Here is a 23,159-nt window from a genome sequence, read left to right on the forward strand (position 1 = left end):
CTCCTGGATTCAAGTGATTCTCCTGCCTCAACTTCCTGAATAGCAAGGATTGCCACCCACCATGCAAGGTGTGTACCACCCACCATGCCCAGCTAAAGGAAAGGCAACTTCTTTTTTTTCTTTTTTCAAAGACAGGATCTCACTCTGTTACCCAGGTTAGAGTGCAGTGGTGCAATCTTGGCTCACTGCAACCTCCACCTCCCGGGTTCAAGCGATTCTCCTACCTCAGCCTCCTGAGCAGCTGGAATTACAGGGGCCTGCCATTGAGACTGGCAATTTGTTGTTGTTGTTGTTTGTTTTTGTATTTTTGTTTAGTAGAGACTGGGTTTCGCTATGTTGGCTAGGGTGGTCTTGAACTGCTGACCTCAGGTGATCTGCCCACCTTAGCCTCCCAAAGTGCTGGGATTACAGATGTGAGCCACCACTCCTGGCTGAAAGGCAACTTCTTGAATGTTTCAGCTTTCAATTTACTTTTTTTTCTTTTGGCATAGTGAATTGAGGTCCCAAGTTTTCAGTTTCCTTTCATCACACTACCTTTATGCAAATAAGAATCTTTTTTTTTTTTTTTTTTTTTTTTGAGACGGAGTTTCGCTCTTGTTACCCAGGCTGGAGTGCAGTGGCGCGATCTCGGCTCACCGCAACCTCCGCCTCCTGGGTTCAGGCAATTTTCCTGCCTCAACCTCCTGAGTAGCTGGGATTACAGGCACGCACCACCATGCCCAGCTAATTTTTTGTAGTTTTAGTAGAGACGGGGTTTCACCGTGTTGACCAGGATGGTCTCGATCTCTTGACCTTGTGATCCACCCGCCTCGGCCTCCCAAAGTGCTGGGATTACAGGCTTGAGCCACCGCACCCGGCCAGCAAATAAGAATCTTTAAGGAAGTGCTGTATGTAGCCAGCTTCTTGCTAGCAGCTCTTCCTACACACAAAAATAAAGAAGACATTTTCTTCCTTCCTTCCCTCCCTCCCTCCCTCCCTCCCTCCCTCCCTTCCTTCCTTCCTTTCTGATGGAGTCTCATTCTGTTGCCCAGGCTGGAGTGCAATGGTGCGATCTTGGCTCACTGTAACCTCTGCCTCCAGGGTTCAAGTGATTCTCCTGTCTCAGCCTCCTGAGTAGCTGGGATTCCAGGTCCATGACACCATGCCTGGCTAATTTTTGCATTTTTAGTAGAGATGGGGTTTCACCATGTTGGCCAGGCTGGTCTCGAACTCCTGACCTCAGGAGATCCACCCATCTCAGCCTCCCAAAGTACTGGGATTAAAGGTGTGAGCCACTGCCTATGAATGGCTTTTGAACAGGAAGATGAAGGGACCACAAGTGACCATGTCATTCTAGTAGCAGTGTACAGAATTAACTAAGATGTCTCAATTTATTTATGACAAAGGTGAGAAAGGAGGCAGGGGAGGCTGGGTGCGGTGACTCACGACTGTAATCCCAACATTTTGGGAGGCTGAGGTGGGTAGATCACGAGATCAGGAGTTCAAGACCAGCCTGGTCAAGATGGTGAAAGCTCGTCTCTAATAAAAATACAAAAATTAGCTGGGCACAGTGGTGGGTGTTTGTAATCCCAGCTATTTGGGAGGCTGAGGCAGGAGAATCGCTTGAACCCAGGAAGTGGAGAAAGGTCACACCACTGCACTCTTGCCTAGGTGACAGAGCAAGACACAATCTCAAAAAAAAAAAAAAAAAAAAAATAGAGAGGAAGCAGGAGACAAACTTAGAGGTAAGACACTTGGTGCATGGAGAGTAGTTCCCACAGTGAAAATTAAAGAGGGGACAGCTATGCTAGGTATGGTGGCATGTACCTGTAGTCACTGTTTGGAGGTTGCAGTGAGCTCAGATTGCCCCACTGCACTCCAGCCTGCGGGACGGAGTGAGAACCTGTCTCAAATAAATAAACAAAACAAAAAAACCCACCACCATCACCATCAAATAAAACAATATTGTGAATTAGCTATCAGTATCCCCATTTTCAAGATGAGAAACTGAGGACGAGGCATGTGGTGTATGGGGCATGTGTGGAGTTGCACAGTAGGTGGCAGAGTCAAAACTCAAATACCAGCTGGACGCAGTGGCTCATACCTGTAATCCCTGCACTTTAGGAGGCCAAGGCAGGCAGATCACCTGAGGCCAGGAGTTCTAGCCTGGTCAACAAGGTGAAACTTTGTCTCTTCTGAAAATACAAAAACAAAAAATTAGCCAGGCATGGTGGTACACACCTGTAATCCCAGCTACTTGGGAGGCTTGAGGCAGGAGGCAGGGGTTGCAGTAAGCCGAGATCACACCATTGCACTCCAGCCTGGGAGACAGAGGGAGACTCCATCTCAAAAACGAGCAAAAACAAAAAACACAAAAACCCTCAAATCCTGGTTGGTCTAACCCCAAAGTTCATGCATGCTCTGAAGTACTGTACTAATGGCTTTTAGTTTGTCCCTGGAAAAATTAGGTTTTCCAGATTAAATGTATTCTCTCTTGTTTTCTCTTTTTATACTTTCAAATTTTTACATATCAGGTGTACTTTACTGGCTCAGTAAAACGTTAGGTACTAATGAGAATAGTCCAAAGTTCACATTTGTTGATAAAATACTCCACTTGAAAAAAACTTGTTAGTTGGCTGGGCGCAGTGGCTCATGCCTGTAATCCCAGCACTTTGGGAGGCCGAGGTGGATGGATCACGAGGTCAGGAGATCGAGACCATCCTGGCTAACATGATGAAACCCTGTCTCTACTGAAAAAAATATATATATATATACACACACCCACTCAAAAGCTGGGTGTGGTGACACACATCTGTAGTCCCATCTACTCGGGAGGCTGAGGTAGGAGAATCCCTTGAACACAGGAGATGGAGGTTGCAGTGAGCACTGAGATCCGGCCACTGCACTCCAGCCTGGGCAACAGAGCGAGACTCTGTCTCAAAAAAAAAAGAAAACGTGTTAGTTACAGAGGCAATGACAGATGTTTATGTCTAACTTCTATAATATCATAATATCTCTAGGAAATATAATATCATATCTCTAAAGAAAAAGTTTTCCTTTAGTTAAAAAAAAAAGCAAAACAAAACAAAAACCCCAAAACAATTTATCAAATTTGTTTTTTCTTAATTGATGGAACACTGACCTCTTCTGGTCAGGAAGCAGAAGTATTAGGCAAATAACGAACTTGGAAAAATCAGGGTGGAAAAGTCAGCTTAAGGAGAAAATAGGAAATAAGTTTCACAGAAGACTTGACATTTGTCTTGGATTTGGAACTCTAACAGGCAGAACAGAGGGAGGAGTGCATTCCACACCAGGAGCAGTGTGTGCAAAGCAAAAATTTTTCCTTGTTTTCTGATGATAAAATACGTCTGCTGTAAATTATTTTTCTTTTCTCTTTGAGACAAGGACTGTCACCGAGGCTGGAGTACAGTGGCGCAGTCACGGCTCCTTGTACCCTCGACCTCTCAGGCTCAGGTGATCCTCCCACCGCAGCCTCTAGAGTAGCTGGGAAGACAGGAGTGCACCACCATGCACAGCTAATTTTTGTATTTTTTGTAGAGACGGAGTTTTGTTACTTTGCTCAGGTTGGTCTTGAACTCCTGGGCTCAAGCAATTCCCTTGCTTCAGCCTTCCAAAGCGCTGGGATTACAGGTGTTAGCTACTGCCCAGCACAGCCATGCTGTAGGTAATTTTTTAAGGTACAAGGATGTAAATAAGAATCATCTAATACTCTACCATGCAGAAATAATACTGGAAATATTTGGATGCACTGACTTCCAGCATTGTTTTCTGGTCATATATCTTATTTTTGTCCATAAAACTAGGTAAATCTAACTTAGTCATTCAGTATTCTATCATACACATCTTCCCACATTCTAAAAAGAAGGAAAAGATGTTTTCTGATAGCCAGGCTTCTATCAGTAAATCATGTTAAAGTCAGAGAAGACGTTTCACTGAGTATTTTTATATCAATTCCCATTTGCCAGGGCCTCCATGAATGCACTGGGATTCACACAGCTTGGTGAGTGGGGTGCTGGCTAGATTCCAGCCACTGCTCACCTCCTCTACCACACTCCCCTGTATGGAATACACTTACAGATCTGCTCTTGGTGACCCTCAGCCTGACAAGAAGCTAATGAGTTACTGTGAAATATGATCACCAGTATTCTGAGCATATAAAAATTATACCCACTGGCATTTTTTGCCATCATTGAGACTAACCCACCCAGCATAATATTCCTCTCTCTTGTGAGGATGTTTACAATCTCAAACTAACAAGCTGTGGAAGAGTTTGGTCTACTGAAAGGAGTAGACCAAAGGTATAATTTTTTTTTTTTTTTTTTGAGACAGAATCTTGCTCTGTCACCCAGGCTGGAGTGCAGTGGGGCGATCTTGGCTCACTGCAATCTCTGCCTCCTGGGTTCAAGCGATTCTCCTGCCTCGGCCTCCTGAGTAGCTGGGATTACAGGTGGGTGCCGCCACATCCAGCTAATTTTTGTATTTTTAATAGGGATGGGGTTTCACCACGTTGGCCGGGAGGATCTCCATCTCCTGACCTCATGATCTGCCCAGCTTGGCCTCCCAAATTGCTGGGATTACAGGTGTGAGCCACTGCGCCCCACCTAGAATTTTTTAAAGAGGTATCTCACTCTGTTGCCCAGGCTGGGGTGCCGTTGTGCAGTCATAACTGACTGCAGCCTGAAACCTGAGCTCAACTCATCCTCCCGCTTAGCACCCTGAGCAGCTGGGATTACAGCACAAGCCACTCTGCCCAACTTAATTAGAATTTTAAACTTTTTTTTTTTTTTTGGGACAGAGTCTTACTCTGTGGCCCAAGCTTGAGTGCAGTGACAATCTCAGCTCACTGCAATCTCTGCCTCCCGGGTTCAAGCGATTCTCCTGGCTCAGCTTCCCAAGTAACTGGGACTACATGCACCCACCATCATGCCCAACTAATATTTATATTTTTAGTAGAGACAGGGTTTCACCATGTTGGCCAGACTGGTCTTGAACTCCTAGCCTCAAGTGATCTGCCCTCCTTGGCCTCCCAAAGTGCTGGGATTACAAATGTGAGCCACCAAGCCCAACCTTAAACTCTTAATAACTTTAAATTTTAGGCTGAGCACAGTGGCTCACACCTATAGTCCAAGCACTTTGGGAGGCCAAGGCAGGTGGATAACGAGGTCAGGAGTTCGAGACCAGACTGACCAACATGGTGAAACCCCATCTCTACTAAAAATACAAAAATTAGTTGGTCATGGTGGCGTAATCCTGTAATCCCAGCTACTCAGGAGGCCGAGGCAGGAGAATTGCCTGAACCTGGGAGGCAGAGGTTGCAGAGAGCCAAGAAATTTTAGTGAAAACCTAGAAAGCAAGAAATATTGAATTGTCTATCATAGTATTTTATATGCAAGAACCATTTTATAAGTTTTAGATATATTTTTCCATAATGTATTTTTTTTTTTTTTTGACAGAGTCTCTCTGTCACCCAGGCTGGAGTGCAATGGCACCATCTTGGCTCACTGCAACCTCTACCTCCCAGATTCAAGCAATTTTCCTGCCTCAGCCTTCTGAGTAGCTGAGATTACAGGTGCCTGTTACCATGTCTGACGAATTTTTTGTATTTTTAGTAGAGATGGGGTCTCACCATGTTGGCCAGTCTGGTCTCCAATTCCTGTCCTCAGGTGATCCACCTGCCTTGGCCTCCTAAAGTGCTGGGATTACAGGCATGAGCCAACGCACCCAGCCAAGGGACAGTTTCTCACCTTGTTACCAGGCTGGAATGCAGTGATGCAATCACAGCTCACTGCAACCTCAAACTTCTGGGCCTCAGGCTATCCTCCTGCCTCAGCCTCACAAGCAGCTGAGACTATAGGTGCGTGTCACCACAATTGATTATTGATTGACTGATTGTAGAGACAAGGTCTCGCTTTGCTGACCAGGCTGTATTTTTTTTTTGAGACAGAGTCTCATTCTGTCCAGGCACCAAGCTGGAGTGCAGTAGCTCGATCTCGGCTCACTGCAACCTCCGCCTCCCGGGTTCAAGCAATTCTCCTGCCTCAGCCTCCCGAGTAGCTGGGACTACAGGCATGTGCCACTATGCCCAGCTAATTTTTGTATTTTTAGTAGAGACTGGGTTTCACCATATTGGTCAGGATGGTCTCGATCTCTGGACCTTGTGATCTGCCTGCCTTGGCCCCCAAAGTGCTGGGATTCCTGTCATGAACCACTGCACCCAGCCAAATAAGCCCATCTTAATGGCAAACCATCCATCCCTCCTGAGATGATAGTGAAGCAGGAAAGGCTGGGAAACAAACCTCTTGAACACCGAACTGGGAAGGAAGTGGTGATTTATTCAGCCGGGAGCCGTGGTGGCATAGATGCCTAACAGTCGAGCTCCTCTAACGGAGAAAATCCTTGCCCTTTTAAAGCTTTACAACTCTAGAAATCACATGTGAAAGGGTCTTGATCCATGAAGTAGGCACGGGGTACGTGACTTAGGCGGGGATTTGATCGTGTTTAAGTAAAAACAATGCCTTCCAGAAAAATTCCTCCATACCATGCCAGTGATCTATGGGGGTGCAATTAAGGGTGGCGCCTGGGTCTGCCAGCCTGTACTTCTTCTATTGAAATGCAATGTAGAAGTCTAGGGAGAAGGGCTCGTAGAAGCTTAAGAGGATTGAGGGTCTTTTTCCTCAATAAAAGACTTTTTGCCTCTTATAGTAAATTCTTTCCTGTGTAGGAATGTATGTCTTTCTAGGTTGAGTACTCCGGAGTCTACAGAATTGACATTCTGCCTGTGAGGCATATCTTTTCTGGTTAATTTACTTTTGGTTTGGTTTGCATGCCTAGTTAAATATCTGACCTGCACACCTGGGGTTAAAATTTTTATGAACATTCTTATCTTGGTTTCTTTTCATTTAGTTTAACTATTTTCCCTGCTTGTTTCAAAAAAAAAAAAAAAAAAAAAAAACCCTCCGTCTCAAAGAAAGAAAGAGAAAGAAAAAGAAAGAAGATAAAAAAAAAAAGAAAGAAAGAGAGAGATGGGTTTATTCAAATAAGATCCCAAACAAAGTCAAGAGATTCTACCAAAAAGAGGGAGGCTTGGTCTGAGGGAAGACTCAGCTCAGAAAAGGCTAGCCATGGAAGCAGAGAGCAAAATGGGCTCAAGTGACTACTGCACTCCGATTCCAAGAATTGCCAGCGTCTTCCAGTAGTGATAATTTTCAGGTCCCATTTCTGACACTGTATATGTCATTTTAAATAACACAGAGAGAGGCTCTCCGAAAGAAAACGATATTTACTTGGGACTAGAGCGTTGCAATGAGAATATACATGCCACAGTAAAGTATGTATGTATTCAGGGAAGCAAAGGAAGACAAAGGGTTAAAAAAAAAATGAAGAGGATGGCATAACTGTTTTGAAATGATTATTCTTGGCCACAGAGATCAATAGCAAGGGTGACATCAGTCTGAAATTAAACAGAGAGTTACTGGGCAGATGTCCTTGCAGAAGTATTTTTTTGTGTAAGTTTGCAATGGCCTTTGTGTGAGGTTGGCTTTTGCGGAGTCTTTTGTGATAGTTTTGTTATCAGGCATATAAACATGAGAATCCACTCTTCACAGTCTTCCCTGGCTCTATTTGTCGGGGATTTATTTATTTATTTGTTTGTTTATTTTAGAGACGGGGTTTCGCTATGTTGCCCAGGCTGGCTATTCACAGGTGCGATCTCACTACTGATCAGCACGGGGCTTTTGACCTGCTCCATTTCTGACCTGGGCCAGACCTAGGGCAGTTCACCCCTCCTTAGGCAACCTGGTGGTCCCCTGCTCCTGAGAGGTCACCATATTGATGCCAAACTTAGTGCCAACACCTGATCAGCATAGCACACTACAGCCCAGAACTCCTGGGCTCAAGCGATCCTCCCACCTCAGCCTCCAGAGTAGCTGGGACTACAGGCACGCGCCACTGCACCGGGCCAGGGTTTTATTTTTAACATTAGGTACTCCATTTTTATTCGTGATAACTTTCACAGCACCATTAAATGTAAGCAATATATTCAGATGTTTTCATGAGGCCAGAACCAAGCACTGTGCATTGTTCAGTTCAACTCGCCTTTGCATTTTTTTTTTCCCATTTAATTCTGGAAATGTACAAAAATTTTACTGAAATGAGCTCCTGGAGTGCAAGGTATCCATTCATAGAGGGTGTAGCCTCTTCAGGATGCCCTGCAACATTCCCATTCCTCATTCCTACAAAATTTATTTGGTCTCAGTAATTACCTTGGATTTTAAATTCTAGTTCAGTGGTATAAATATAAGACATACCTCAAAATTTAACTCGAAGACCTTGCTGGAAATTATCCCATTACCAGCTAAATTTACCTTTATTTTCAGTGGAAGAGAAAATAATGGAAAGTTGTTTTTTTTTTCTGAGATGGAGAGTCACTCTTGTTGCCCAGGCTGGAGTGCAGTGGGTGCAATTTTGGCTCACCACAACCTCTGCCTCCCAGGTTCAAGCAATTCTCCTGCCTCAGCCTCCGGAGTAGCTGGGATTACAGGCATGTGCCACCATGCCCGGCTGATTTTATATTTTTAGTAAAGCTGGGGAATCTCCATGTTGGTCAGGCTGGTCTCAAACTCCCAACCTCAGGTGATCTGCCTGCTTCGGCTTCCCAAAGAGCTGGAATTAGAAGTGTGAGCCACCGCACCCTGCCCTGGAAAGATTCTTAATAGACACAGAGTGCTGATAACGCTTCCTCTTAAAGAGAAGTGGGTTAATTGGTTCAGGTCTGTTTTAGAGGTAAGATAGTATTAGAGGATTAGAGGAAGTAAAAATCTATTTATCCTGAATAGCTTTTAGAAATTCAGGACTAACAGCTTTTTGTTCCTTAAATGCGATGTATAAAATAACTCCTCTGTGAGGTACACCCAGTTATTTCTCAAGTCTTGGACTGAACTGGGTGACAGAATGGCATAGTTATGTAAAGTACAGCTCATGGTTTGTCTTTTCTCATATATCTTTACTTACTTAGGCTTTAGTACTTGCCACATAAGAAGACAGAATTAGGCCGGGCGCGGTGGCTCATGCCTGTAATCCCAGCACTTTGGGAGGCCAAGGTGGGTGGATCACAAGGTCAGGAGCTTGAGACCAACCTGGCCAATATGGTGAAACCCTGTCTCTACTAAAAATACAAAAACTAGCCGGGCATGGTGGCAGGTGCCTGTAGTCCCCGCTACTTGGGAGCCTGAGGCAGCAGAATCGCTTGAACCTGGGAGGCGGAGGTTGCAGTGAGCCAAGATCATGCCACTGCACTCCAGCCTGGGAGACAGAGACTCTATCTAAAAAAAGAAAAAAAAAAAAAAAAAAAAAAAAAAGAAGACAGAATTAGTCTAGTATTTCTTCTAATTCTTTGGTCTGTACTTTATGTTCTCTAGAGAACTTGAATCTCTAGATGAACTTGAACACAGGGCTTCTCCTCTCCCATTTCTAGTCAGAGGGCAACCTTCCCATGAGGGGCAGGATGTCAGTATTTCTCACCGTTCCCCCTACCTGATTCTCAGGCTAAGCACCAGGCAAGTGTGACCAAGAAGTGAGGACTCTCGTCTCCTACCCTGCCACAACCCATGGGATGGAAGCCCTCTACACTGGGCACAGAGCCACCAAGAATATTGAGGCTGCAATCACATTTGCCCAGGTTGTGAGGTGGTGGTTCCATGCTGGGAGAAGCAAGAAGACCCAATTATGCTATCTTCCTACTCCATCGAGTACTCAGCTCCTGGAGTAGGTGTGTCATGTGGAGAGATGTGTGCCTTTTAAAAATCATCCCAAGCTCCAGAGTCATGGCTTGGAGATTTTGCCTGAGAGGAGAAGAAGGCCATAACACACACAGCTCCTACTTTCTTCCCAGAGGAACTGACTTTTTGGTGGAAAAAAAGGTGTGTGTTCTGACCGCTCCACTGACTGGCCATTCTCCCATTTCTATCCCTCTTCTTGGATTTCCCTGTTCCCTGAGACACAACAATATTGAAATTAGTCCAATTAAGAACACTACAATGGCTTCTAAGTGTTCAAAAGAAAGGATGCATCACACGTCTTCCACTTTAAATCTGTATTAGTTGGTTGTCACATTGCTATAAAGGAATACCTGAGACTGGGTAATTTATAATGAAAAGAGGTTACATGGGCTAATGGTTACACAGGCTGTAGAAGCATGGCGTCACCACTGCTTGGCTTTTGGGAAGGCCTTAGGAAGCCTTTACTCATGGTGGAAAGCAAAGTGGGAGCAGGCATGTCACACGGTGAAAGCGGCAACAAGAGAAAGTTGAGGTGATGGTTAAAGGACAACATCTTATGTGAACTCAGAGTGAAAGTTCACTTATCACTAAGGGGATGGCCCAAGCCATTCATGATGGACCGGCCCCCACTATCCAAACACCTCCCACCAGGCCCCACCTCCAAGACTGGGGATTACATTTCAACATGAGATTTGGACAGGGACATATAATCAAACTATATCAAAATTGAAAGCTAGAAATGGTTAAGCTTAGTGAAGAAATGTTGAAAGCCAAGATAGGCTAAAAAAAAAAAAAAAGCCTTCTGCATCAAACAGCCAGGTTTTGAATGCAAAGGAAAAGTTCTTGAAGGAAATTAAAAGTGCTTCTCTGGGGAATACATGAATGATATTAATAAGTGAAACAGTCATATCGCTGACATGGGGAAAGTTTTAGTGATCCACATAGAAGATCAAACCAGCCACAAAATTTTCTTAAGCCAAAGCCTAATCCAGAGCAAGGCCCTAACACTCTGCAAGTCTATGAAAGCTGAGAGGTGAGGAAGCTGCAGAAAAGTCTGAAGCTAGCAGAGGTTGGCTCATGAAATTTAAGAAGCTAAGTTGAGGCTGGGTGTGGTGGCTCATGCCTGTAATCCCAGCACTTTGGGAGGTCAAGGTGGGCGGATCATGAGGTCAGGAGATCAAGACCATCCTGGCCAACATGATGAAACCCTGTCTCGACTAAAATACAAAAAATTAGCCAGGCGTGGTAGCACGTGCCTGTAATCCCAGCTACTTGGGAGGCTGAGGCAGGGGAATTGCTTGAACCCAGGAGGCAGAGGTTGCAGTGAGCTGAGATTGCACCACTGCCCTCCAGCCTGGTGACAGACTGAGACTGCATCTCAAAAAAAAAAAAAAAAGAAGCTGAGTCTATAAAATGTAGAATTGGAGAGCAGGCATCTCTGTCTTGTTCCTGATCTTAGGAGAAAATCATCCAGTCTTTCTTCAGCATTAGTTATGATATTAGCTGTGGGTTTTTTTTGTTTTGTTTGTTTTTTAATTTTTTGCTGTGGGTTTTTCATGGATGAGCTTTATCAGGTTGAGGAAGTTTCCTTTGGTTCCTAGTTTTTATCATGAAAGAATGTAAAATTTTAGATTTTGTTACATGTTTTTTCAGTGCCTACTGAGATCATCATGTGGCTTTTGTGTTTTATTTATTTATTTATTTTTGAGATAGAGTCTTGCTCTGTCACCTGGGCTGGAGTGCAATGGTGTGATCTTGGCTCACTGCAACCTCTACCTCCCGGGTTCAAGTGATTATCCTGCCTCAGCCTTCCTAGCAGCTGGGATTATAGGTGCCTGCCACCACACCCAGCTAACTTTTGTATTTTTAGTAGAAACAGGGTTTCACCATGCTGGTCAGGCTGTTCTCCAACTCCTGACCTCAAGTGATCCACCTGCCTCAGCCTCCCAAAGTGCTAGGATTACAGTTGTAAGCTACCACGCCTGGCCCTGCTTTCAATTCTTTTGAGTATATTCTGAGAAGTGGAATTGCTGAATCGTATGGTAATTCTATGTTCAATTTTTTGAGGAACTGCCAGACCGTCTTATACAGTGGGCATATTACTTTACATATGGTAGTTGTTATGTAGCCAAATTACATAAATAAATTATTTACTGTAGGAAATTGACACTTGGATACTCTAAACCAATATAGAAAGTACATCTCTCTCAGTAAAATTGTACGCTTATCAAACCGTTGTCTGCCAAACACTTCTAATTACCACAGTGATTAATTACCAGTATCCAGAACCTTAGGTACATGTGTTTTGGAGCGGTGGGTCAGAAAAGAGGAGGTTAGGCAGAATCAGCAAGTAGCAAAAATACTTCTACATTCTTCCAGGCGCGGTGGCTTGCACCTGTAATTCTGGCACTTCAGGCAGTCTAGGCAGGTGGATCACTTGAGCTCAGGAGTTTGAGACCAACATTGGCAACGTGACAAAACCTCATCTCTACAAAAAATACAAAAATTAGCCAGGCATGGTGGTGTGCATCTGTAGTCCCAGCTGCTTGGGATGCAGAGATTGTAGTGAGCCACTGGGTGACAGAGCGAGACTCTGTTTCAATAAATAAATAAATTCAACATCCTGCAACTCTATTTCTATTTGGTTTATCTGACATTCTGGAGATCAAAGGGGATGAATAATAAAGATATAGTGAGGAGAACAGAAAGGTAGAGGAATGTGGTGAGGTTAGACAGTGGAACTGGACTAGTCTGCTGATTCTTATGTACTTAGTGTGAAATCAATGTCAGCAAGGCAGTTTTCCTTCCTCCTCCAAGTCATCTCATACTATCTCAGAGTCTGTTTCCTTGCTAAAGCTTGTAGAATCTATAAATTATGTAACTGTCTTAAGACCTTTAAACGAATTGAACTTGCAGGTGAAATACAAATTTACAACGAACTTATACATTTATCAGAGACAGTAAGAGAGAGAGCAGAGATTGAAACACTTTATTATTTTATTCTTCTTTCATCAGACCAGTCGTCTCCTGAAGCCATGGGAAATCACAGTGCTTTGGTATCTGGAGAGAGGTGAATGCAAAGGCATATCTGCAATTTTTATTTCTGGTGGGCCTTTTTTCAAGATGACTTTACGATCTTCCCCATGGCAAAGCCTTTCACTGTGATTCAAAAACAGAGAGTCTTCTAAAGGGCCAGTATGGATCCCACACACCTCTGCTTGCTAAGAGAAAAGAAAAATCTGCTGTGTATCAAATCAAACATCATTTTCTTGTTAGATTAAGGAGGAAATTTCACCAGGAGCCGTGGCTCATGCCTGTAATCCCAGCACTTTGGGAGGCCAAGACAGGAAGATTGCTTTAGCGCAGGAGTTTCAGACCAGCCTGGGCAACATAGCAAGACCCTATCTATACAAAAAGTTAAAAAATTAGCTGGGTGTGGTGGTACTTGTCTGTGAGGCTGAGGCAAGAGAATCCCTTGAGCTTGGGAAATCAAGGCTGCAGTGAGCTATGATCATATCACTGCACTTCAGCCTGGGCAACAGAGTGAGGCCCTGGTCCCTCTCCAAAAAGATGGCTAGTTTTTCTAACTAACCCTGTTGAGAAGAAAGCTCTGCTGAACAGAGGAACATCCCCTTTTTTTTTTTTTGAGATGGAGTTTCGCTTTTGTTATCCAGGCTGGAGTGCAGTGGCATGATCTCGGCTCACGGCAACCTCTGCCTCCTGGGTTCAAGCAATTCTCCTGCCTCGGCCTCCCAAGTAGCTGGGACTACAGGCGCGTGCCACCATGCCCAGCTAATTTTTGTATTTTTAGTAGAGACGGGGTTTCACCATGCTGACCAGGATGGTCTCAATCTCTTGACATCGTGATCCACCCGCCGTGGCCTCCCATAGTGCTGGGATTATAGGCAGGAGCCACTGCGCCCGGCCCGGAACATCACTTTTCTAAAAGCAATGCTTTGTGCGTCAGCGTGATCTGACTACCAGAAAGAGCCATACAGACTATAAAGATGATGTATTTGGAGGCAGATTGTTGAACTTTAGCTTCACTACTTAATGTGACCTTTTCAAGTCATTTACTCCCAGAAGACTCAGTTTTTTCTTTTTCTTTCTTTCGCTTTTATTTTTAGATGGAGTTTCTCTCTTGTTGCCCAGGCTGGAGTACAATGGCACGATCTCAGCTCATCCCAAACTCTGCCTCCCGGGTTCAAGCGATTCTCCTGCCTCACCCTCTGGAGTAGGTGGGATTACAGGAATGTGCCACCATGCCCAGATAATTTTTTTTGTATTTTTAGTAGAGACGGCATTTCTCCACGTTTGTCAGGCTGATCTTGAACTCTTGACCTCAGGTTACTGCCTGCCTCGAGCCTCTTAAAGTGCTGGGATTACAGTCATGAGCCACTGCGCCCGGTCAAATTTTTCAAATATAAAATGGGAATATTAAAGGATTCTTTGAGTAGCAAATAAATATATGTGAATGAAAAAGCTTGGCCTTTACATATGTACACACACACACACACACACACACACACACACACACACACACACATTTTTTTTCACAGACAGGGCCTCACTCTGTCACCCAGGCTGGAGTGCAGCAGTACAATCACAGCTCACTGCAGCCCGGAACTCCTAGGCTCAAGCAATCCTCCTGCCTCAGCTTTCCAAGTAGCTGAGACTACAGCACACACCACATTGCCTGGCTTTTTTTTAATAGACAGGATCTCTCTATGTTGCTCAGGCTGGTCTCAAACTCCTGGCCTCAAACCATCCCCCTGTCTCAGCCTCCCAAAGCATGAGGATTAGAGGCATAAGCCATGGCATACAGCCTCTGTGCTGTATTTTTTAATGTTGTTAGATGGAGTTTTTATTACCTCCTAATGGAAAAATAAAAGGTGAGGATAAATAAAAGGAAGGAAAGCATAAGTTAGCATTTACAGCATTTACTCAGTGTGGGCACATCATTTCACTTAACTTATTTAATTTTCATTGGTAGAAACACTGTCAACTAAATTGCAAAAGTAAAGTAGCTCTGAAACATTATGCTGAATTATAGTTCTAAATGTAAGGTCAAGAATAAGTGTTTTGATGCAATCAAAACAAAGCTCTTCCTTCCTGATTTCAACTTTTTTTTTTTTTTTTTTTTTTTTTTGTTAGAATGGGGTTTTCTTCATGTTACCCAGGCTGGAGTGCAATGGCGCGATCTCGGCTCACCGCAACCTCTGCCTCCTGGGTTCAGGCAATTCTCCTGCCTCAGCCTCCTGAGTAGCTGGGATTACAGGCACGCACCACTATGCCCAGCTAATTTTTTGTATTTTTAGTAGAGACGGGGTTTCACCATGTTGACCAGGATGGCCTCGATCTCTTGACCTCGTGATCCACCCGCCTCGGCCTCCCAAAGTGCTGGGATTACAGGCTTGAGCCACCGCGCCCGGCCCTGATTTCAACTTATAAAGTTCATAACCTATAGCTGTAAACTAAAATGAAAAAGTCAATACTGTCACCATGCTGAAGCTACTTAGGGAACTGAAAACGACTTGATATGCCACTAAATTACATGAAATAAAGACTAATACTAAGACTGTAATAAGTCTTAGTAAACATATTTATTTATTTTTTTTGAGACGGGGTTTTGCTCTTGTTGCCCAGGCTGGAGTGCATTGGCATGATCTCAGCTCACTGCAACCTCCACCTCCCAGGTTCAAGTGATTCTCCTGCCTCAGCCTTCTGAGTAGCTGGGATTACAGGCATGCACCATCACGCTAATTTTTGTGCTTTTAGTAGAGATAGGGTTTCTCCGTGTTGGTGAGGCTGGTCTTGAACTCCTGACCTCAGGTTATCCACCCGACCGACCTCCCAAAGTGCTGGGATTACAGGCATGATCTACTGCACCTGGCCCATTTTTATTTTTATTTTTGGAATGGAGTCTCGCTCTGTTGCCCAAGCTGGAATGCAATGGTATGATCTGGCTCACTGCAACCTCTGCGTCTCAGATTCAAGCGATTCTCCTGCATCAGCCTCCTAAGTAGCTAGGACTATAAGCACCCACCACCACGCCTGGCTAATTTTTGTATTTTGTTTTTATTTATTTTTATTATTTTTTCTTTTTTTTAAAAGATAGGGTTTTGCAGGAGGCGGAGGTTGCAGTGAGCTGAGATCGGGCCATTGCACTCCAGCCTGGGTAACAAGAGTGAAACTCCGTCCCCAAAAAAAAAAAAAAAAAAGATAGGGTTTTGCCATGTTGCCCAGGCTGGTCTTGAACTCCTGAGCTCAGGCAATCCACCCACCTCGGCCTCCCAAAGTGCTAGGATTACAGGCGTGAGCCACTTTGCCTGGCCAATTTTTGTATTTTTAGTAGAGACAGGGTTTCACCATGTTGGGCAGGCTGGTCTTGAACTCCCACCTCGGCCTCCCAAAGTGCTGGGATTACAGGTGTGAGCCCTGCACCTGGTCTAGTAAACATATTAAAATTTTTTGTGTATGTCTAATACTTGAGTTATGATTTTGTAGGTTTTATTTGTTTTCAAAATATCTGATAAAAATACACAGTCAGCCCATGGCAAATGCAGCTTCATTTTCATTACATTATACATATGCATTTTATCAGAAAATAATTGAGCCATATTTTTGTAATATATTTTATATATCATATATTTATTTTATTTAACATTTTTTTTTTTTTGAGACATAGTCTTGCTCTGCTGCCCAGGCTGGAGTGCAATCTCGAGCTAACTGCAACCTCTGTCTGCCTCCTGGGTTCAAGTGATTCTCCTGTCTCAGCCTCCCGAGTTGCTAGGACTACAGGCATGTACCACCACGCCTGGCTAATTTTTGTATTTTTATTAGAGACGGGGTTTTGCCATGTTAGCAAGGCTGGTCTCCAACTCCTGACATCAGGTAATCCTCCCACCTTGGCCTCTCAAAATGCTGGGATTACAGGTGTGTGCCAACACACCTAGCCATATATTATGTATTTATATTTTGTGATATCATCTCTGTCTTGGCGGAATATATATATACATTTTTTTTTGAGATGGAGTTTGGCTTTTGTTGCCCAGCCTGGAGTACAATAGTGCGATATTGGCTCACTGGTACCTCTGCCTCTGGGTTCAAGCAATTCGCCTGCCTCAGTCACCCAAGTAACAGGGGTTACAGGCAGGTGCCACCACACCTGGCTATTTTTTTTTTTTTTTGTATTTTTAGTATAAATGGGGTTTCTCCATATTGTCCAGGCTAGTCTCAAATTCCCAACTTCAGGTGATCCCCCGCCTTGGCCTCCCAAAGTGCAGGGATTACAGATGTGAGCCATCATATCCAGCCGGCAGAATATATTCTTATTCAACATTAACTGCTTATCCATTTGAAGTTTGCAAATGAGTTATACAAACACATTTTTTCCTAGAAATCCTAACTTGAAATTTCCTCTAGTAGTCTGAGTGTTACTTTTTATCTTATTCTTATTTATTTTAATTTTGAAAATTAATTTTTTGGAGACAGGGTCTTGCTCTGTCACCCAGGCTGGAGTGCAGTGCTGCAATCATGGCTCATTGCAGCCTCAACTTTCTAGGCTCAAGTGATTCTCCTCCTCAGCCTCCCGAGTAGCTGGGACTACAGGTGCATGCTACCATACCTGGCTAATTTTATTTTATTTATTTTTTATGGAGACAGGATCTCATTATGTTGCCCAGGCTGTATCCTATTCCTTAAAGAAACAACTTACCTTTTTACAAGTAAATGGTCAATCTGTATTTACATTTTATTTTCTTTTCTCTAGATTTTGGGCCTTTTTTTTTTTTTTTTTTTTTTTTTGAGACAGAGTCTCACTCTGTCATCTAAGCTGGAGTGCAGTGGCATGATCTCAGCTCACTGCAACTTCCCCTCCAGGGTTCAAGTGATTCTCCTTCCTCAGCCTCCCAAGTAGCTGGGATTATAGGTATGTGTCACTATGCCTGGCTAATTTTTGTATTTTTAGTAGAGATGGGGTTTCACCATGTTGGCCAGGTTGGTCTCAAACTCCTGACCTCAGGTGATCCACCCACCTCGGCCTTCCAAAGTGCTAGGATTATATGCATGAGCCACTATGCCCCGCCCAGAAAATGTTTTAAAATAAGCCTATTGGAATCCCTGCTTTCAATTATTTTGAGCATATAGCTAGAAGTGGAATTGCTGAATCATATGGTAATTCTATGTTTAAGTTTTTGAAGAATGGTCTCACTGTCTTCTACAGTGGCTGCACCATTTTACATATAGTAGTTTTCATGCTGTTTTAAAACTACTGACAGGAGCCAGGTGCAGTGATTCATGCCAGTAATCCTAGCACTTTGGGAGGCCGAGGCAGGAGGATCGCTTTAGCCCAGGAGACCAGCCTGGACCACATAGAGAGATCTCATCTCTACAAAAAAATACAAAAACTACCTCGGCATGGTAGCATGTGCCTGTAGTTCCAGCTGCTCAGGAGGCTGAGGTGGGAGGATCACCTGAGCCCGAGGTTGCTGCAGCTGCAGCGAGCCATGATTGCATCATTGCACTTCTGTCTGGGTGACAGAGTGAGATCCTATCTCCAAATAAATAAATAAAATAAGTAGGTCCGGTGTGTTGGCTAACTCCTGTAATTCTAGAACTTTGGAAGGCTGAGGCAGTAGGATCACTTGAGCTCAGAAGTTCAAGACCAATCTGGAAAACAGTGAGACCTCATCTCTATTAAAAATCAAAAAACAGCCGGGCGCGGTGGCTCAAGCCTGTAATCCCAGCACTTTGGGAGGCCGAGGCGGGTGGATCACGAGGTCAAGAGATCGAGACCATCCTGGTCAACATGGTGAAACCCCGTCTCTACTAAAAATACAAAAAATCAGCTGGGCATGGTGGTGCGTGCCTGTAATCCCAGCTACTCAGGAGGCTGAGGCAGGAGAATTGCCTGAACCCAGGAGACGGAGGTTGCGGTGAGCTGAGATCGCGCCATTGCACTCCAGCCTGGGTAACAAGAGCGAAACTCCGAATAAAAAATAAATAAAAAATAAAAAAATAAAAAAAATAAAATAAATAAACAAATAAAAATCAAAAAACTAGCAAGATGTGGTGATGTGCATCTGCAATTTCAGCTACTTGGGAGACTGAGGCGGGAGGATCACTTGAACTCAGCAGATTGAGGCTGCAGTGAGATGTTATCACACCACTGCACTCCAGCCTGGAAGACAGAGCAAGACCCTGTCTCCAAAAAGAAAAAAAGGAATAAATAAATAAACAAAACTACTGACTGAACAGGAGCACCGAATGGGCAAGTCGTGTATAAAACTAGCCAAACTATTTCCATTCCTATCTGAATATGTAGTACATATTGTATCGGGGCTTCACCATCTCTTCTATTTCATAAAAAAATGCTCTGTAGTATACCTTTAATATTAGTGGCATCTTCTGATCATAATTTAACAACTGCAAGATAGCATGATGTGGAGTTTCTGAAATTCTTTGGTATATAATTAGGTAAAACAGATATTACTATTTAACATTTGTTTGCAAGTTTATGTGATAGTACATCAAAATGGTTTTTGTAAAGTTATGTATGCCTATCATAGATGATATACTAAATTTTATATATATATATATATTTTTTTGTTTGTTTGTTTGTTTGTTTGTTTTTTGAGGCAGAGTCTAGCTCTGTTGCCCAGGCTAGAGTGCAGTGGTGCAATCTTGGCTCACTGCAACCTCTGCCTCCTGGGTTCAAGCAATTCTCATGCCTCACCCTCCTGAGTAGCTGAGATTACAGGCGCCCGCCACCATGCCCAGCTAATTTTCATATTTTAGTGGAGATGGGGTTTCACCATATTGGCTAGGCTGGTCTGAAACTTCTGACCTCAAGTGATCCACCTGCTTTCGTCTCCCAAAGTGCTAGGATTATAGGTATGAGCCACTGCATACAGCCTAATTTTTTTTTTCTTATATATACTTATGGGAAAATACCTTCAGATTCACATTCCTGAATACCATATTTTCTTTCCAAGGCATAACATAACGTTTTGGGATCATCCCTTGCTTTAATGAAAATCGTGGCAAATGAATCTCTTCATACCTGACGATTAGGAAAGCAAGAAGAAAAGTTATCTTGTGAGCCAAATACAATCATTGTAGCATCACTGCAGGGACTGGAGGCAGTTGTGTATTCATGTTTGGTCCCCTGCAGCTGCAGGACAGATGGCTGTGCCATTGAAACTCAACTAAAAGATAATCAACCATTTAAATCCCTATGTACCACCAAGATCAAGTCAGCGCCAGGAATCTGTACCTCTAACTGCATGCTGTCCTTTGCAGTTTGCCCACAATGTCTGTTTTAGTCTTTTTTTTTTTTTTTTTAATGAGATGGAGTGCACTGCCATGCCCAGCCAGGGTTTTGCCATGTTGGTCAGGCTGGTCTTGAATTCCTGACCTCAAGTGATCCACGGCACACAGCCCGTTTTAACCTGACTTTAAGGGAGAAGGCAAGGCACTTGGATTTCCCTCAGGCCTATCCGCTGCCTAAAGGAAATATCTGGCCAGCCACAGAAAACAGTAATTCTATTGGCTTCTGAATTTATGTTTGCTCTGCACTCAGGTCAGACTTGCTTTCCCTGCACACATATTTCCCTCTGGAACATAATGCTTTCTACATAGATGCCAAAGGGGGACACAAGGTTATTATTCTTATCTATGTAGCTCCCAGGTTGCAAAACAAGCAAACAAAATAACCCCAGACCCCGTAAGTCCTCACTTATTAGCAGGTTTGTAGGGACTCTCATCAGAGCAGTTGTTGGTGATTTTAGGCAAAGTAGGGCAAGTATCTTTCCCTGAAGCCATTCCTGACAGCAGTGGGTGGAATTCTCATCTAAAACTTCACTAACTCACTAGTCTAATTATGATGACAATGCTGCTCTGATGTAACAATGTTTTGCTAACTTCATAGTAACATTCAGCAGTAGCTGTTAAGAGTGTCCAGCTCGCAGATATGGTGGTGGGCACCTCTAATCCCAGCTACTTGGGAGGCTGAGGCAGAAGAATCACTTGCACCCGAGGCGGAGGTTGCAGTGAGCCAAGATTGCGCCACTGCATTCCAGCCTGGCGACAGTGAGACTGTCTCGGAAAAAAAAAAAAAAAAAGTGTCCAGCTCAGGGCTATTTTCAGGACTTTAAAAAAATCCCCCTTCTGGCCTGGCACAGTGGCTCATGCCTGCAATCCTAGCACCTTGGGAAGATGAGGCAGGAGGATCAGTTGAGCCCAGGAATTAGAGGTCAGCCTGGGCAACATAGTAAGTTCCTGTCTCTACATAAAATAAAAAAATTTGGCTGGGTGCAGTGGCTCACACCTGTAATCCCAGCACGTTGGGAGGCTGATGTGGGTGGATCACTTGAGGTCAGGAGTTGAAGATCAGCCTGGCCAAAATGGTAATACACCATCTCTACTAAAAACACAAAAATAGTCGGGCATGGTGGTACGCTCCTGTGATCTCAGATAATTGCTTGACCCGTAATCTCAGATAATTGCTTGAACCTGGGAAGTGCAGGTTGTGATGAACAGAGATGGTGCTACTGCAATCCAGCCTGGGCAACACAGCAAGATTCCATCTCAAAAAAATAAATAAATGAATAAATAAGCTGGGTGTGGCATTGTGTACTTGTGGTACCAGCTACTTGAGAGGCTGAGGCAGGAGGATCACTTGAACCAGGAGGTGGAGGCTGCAGTGAGCCAAGATCAAAAAAAGAAGTAAAGTAGGAAGAAAAGCACTTTGGGAGGCTGAGATGGGTGGGTCTCGAGGCCAAGAGAATAAGACCATCCTGGCCAATATGGTGAAACCCTGTCTCTACTAAAAATACAAAAATTAGCTGGGCATGGTGGCACATGCCTGTAGTCCCAGCTACCCGTTAGGCCGAGGTGGAAGAATCGCTTGAACCTGGGAGGCGGAGGTTGCATGAGCTGAGATTTTGCACCACTGCACTCCAGCCTGGCAACAGAGCGAGACTCCACATCAAAAAATAAAAAAAATAAAAAAAAAATAAAAGAACTTAGTACACATTTCTTAAAAGAGCACATGTGGGCCGGACGCGGACGCGGTGGCTCAAGCCTGTAATCCCAGCACTTTGGGAGGCCGAGGCGGGTGGATCACGAGGTCAAGAGATCGAGACCATCCTGGTCAACACGGTGAAACCCCGTCACGTCTACTAAAAATACAAAACATTAGCTGGGCGTGGCGGTGCATGCCTGTAATCCCAGCTACTCAGGAGGCTGAGGCAGGAGAATTGCCTGAACCTGGGAGGCGGAGGTTGCGGTGAGGCGAGATCACGCCATTGCACTCCAGCCTGGGTAACATGAGTGAAACTCTGTCTCAAAAAAAAAAAAAAAAAGAGCACATGTGAAGTCAGCAAGTACATGAAAAAATGTTCAACATCACTATATACGGCACAATTGATACATGTTGCATTTATTTTAGCATCTATTACACGAAGCTCAAGAGTGTAAATCTAATTTGTTTAACCCAAACAAATCCAGCCTATTTTATCCCCTAGGATTTGTCATATTGCAGATTTTAGATTGTGAAAACGGATTTTAATAAACAAAGGTTACCAGGGAAGATAAACACTTAAACTACTAAAACACAGAGGTGGAGGGTTATTAGTGTAAATTCTACCTGCCAGCAAGTAGGAAAAATATTAATATTAGGCTAAGCAGGAAGGATTACTGCAAGATATGCTGGTTTGATGAGAGCATAAGCTAAATGAATACATACCTGCGAACGGTTTGCGCATCTTGATTTTGGATAGCCAGAAGGGTTCAGAAAGTCAGTCATCTTAGATACATTTTTATTTTATTTTGTTTTTGGAGACGGAGTCTTTCTCTATTGCCCAGTCTGGAGTGCACTGGCATGACCTTTGTTCACTGCAACCTCCGCCTCCTGGATTCAAGCAATTCTCCTGCCTCAGCCTCCTGAGTAGCTGGGACCACAGGCACATGTTGCCACGCCCGGCTATTTTGTATTTCAGTAGAGACAGAGCTTCACTTTGTTGCCCAGGCTGGTCTTGAATTCCTGAGCTCAGGCAATCGGCCGTCTCAGCTTCCCAGTGTTAGAATTACATGTGTGACCGGGCGCGGTGGCTCACGCCTGTAATCCCAGCACTTTGGGAGGCCGAGGCGGGTGGATCACGAGGTCAAGAGATCGAGACCATCCTGGTCAACATGGTGAAACCCTGTCTCTACTAAAAATACAAAAAAAATTAGCTGGGCGTGGTGGCGCGTGCCTGTAATCCCAGCTACTCAGGAGGCTGAGGCAGAATTGCCTGAACCCAGGAGGCGGAGGTTGCGGTGAGCCGAGATCGCGCCATTGCACTCCAGCCTGGGTAGCAAGAGTGAAACTCCGTCTCAAAA

General features: G+C 44.1%; 1 protein-coding gene across 1 annotated transcript; it reads right to left on the reverse strand.

Annotated features, from left to right (window-relative positions):
• Positions 1 to 12,751: 12,751 nt before the first annotated feature.
• TEX43 (testis expressed 43) lies at positions 12,752 to 20,773 on the reverse strand. Its single transcript, XM_032264790.1, has 3 exons — positions 20,515 to 20,773; positions 19,731 to 19,839; positions 12,752 to 12,997 (listed from the first exon to the last, which is right to left on the reverse strand). The coding sequence occupies exons 1-3, from the start codon at positions 20,598 to 20,600 to the stop codon at positions 12,788 to 12,790; spliced, it is 405 nt and encodes a 134-aa protein (XP_032120681.1). The 5' UTR covers positions 20,601 to 20,773; the 3' UTR covers positions 12,752 to 12,787.
• Positions 20,774 to 23,159: the final 2,386 nt, after the last annotated feature.

The sequence above is a fragment of the Sapajus apella genome, unplaced genomic scaffold (genome assembly GCF_009761245.1).
Source record: "Sapajus apella isolate SASKATOON/1434 unplaced genomic scaffold, GSC_monkey_1.0 scaffold1, whole genome shotgun sequence".
Taxonomy (NCBI): Eukaryota; Metazoa; Chordata; class Mammalia; order Primates; family Cebidae; genus Sapajus; species Sapajus apella.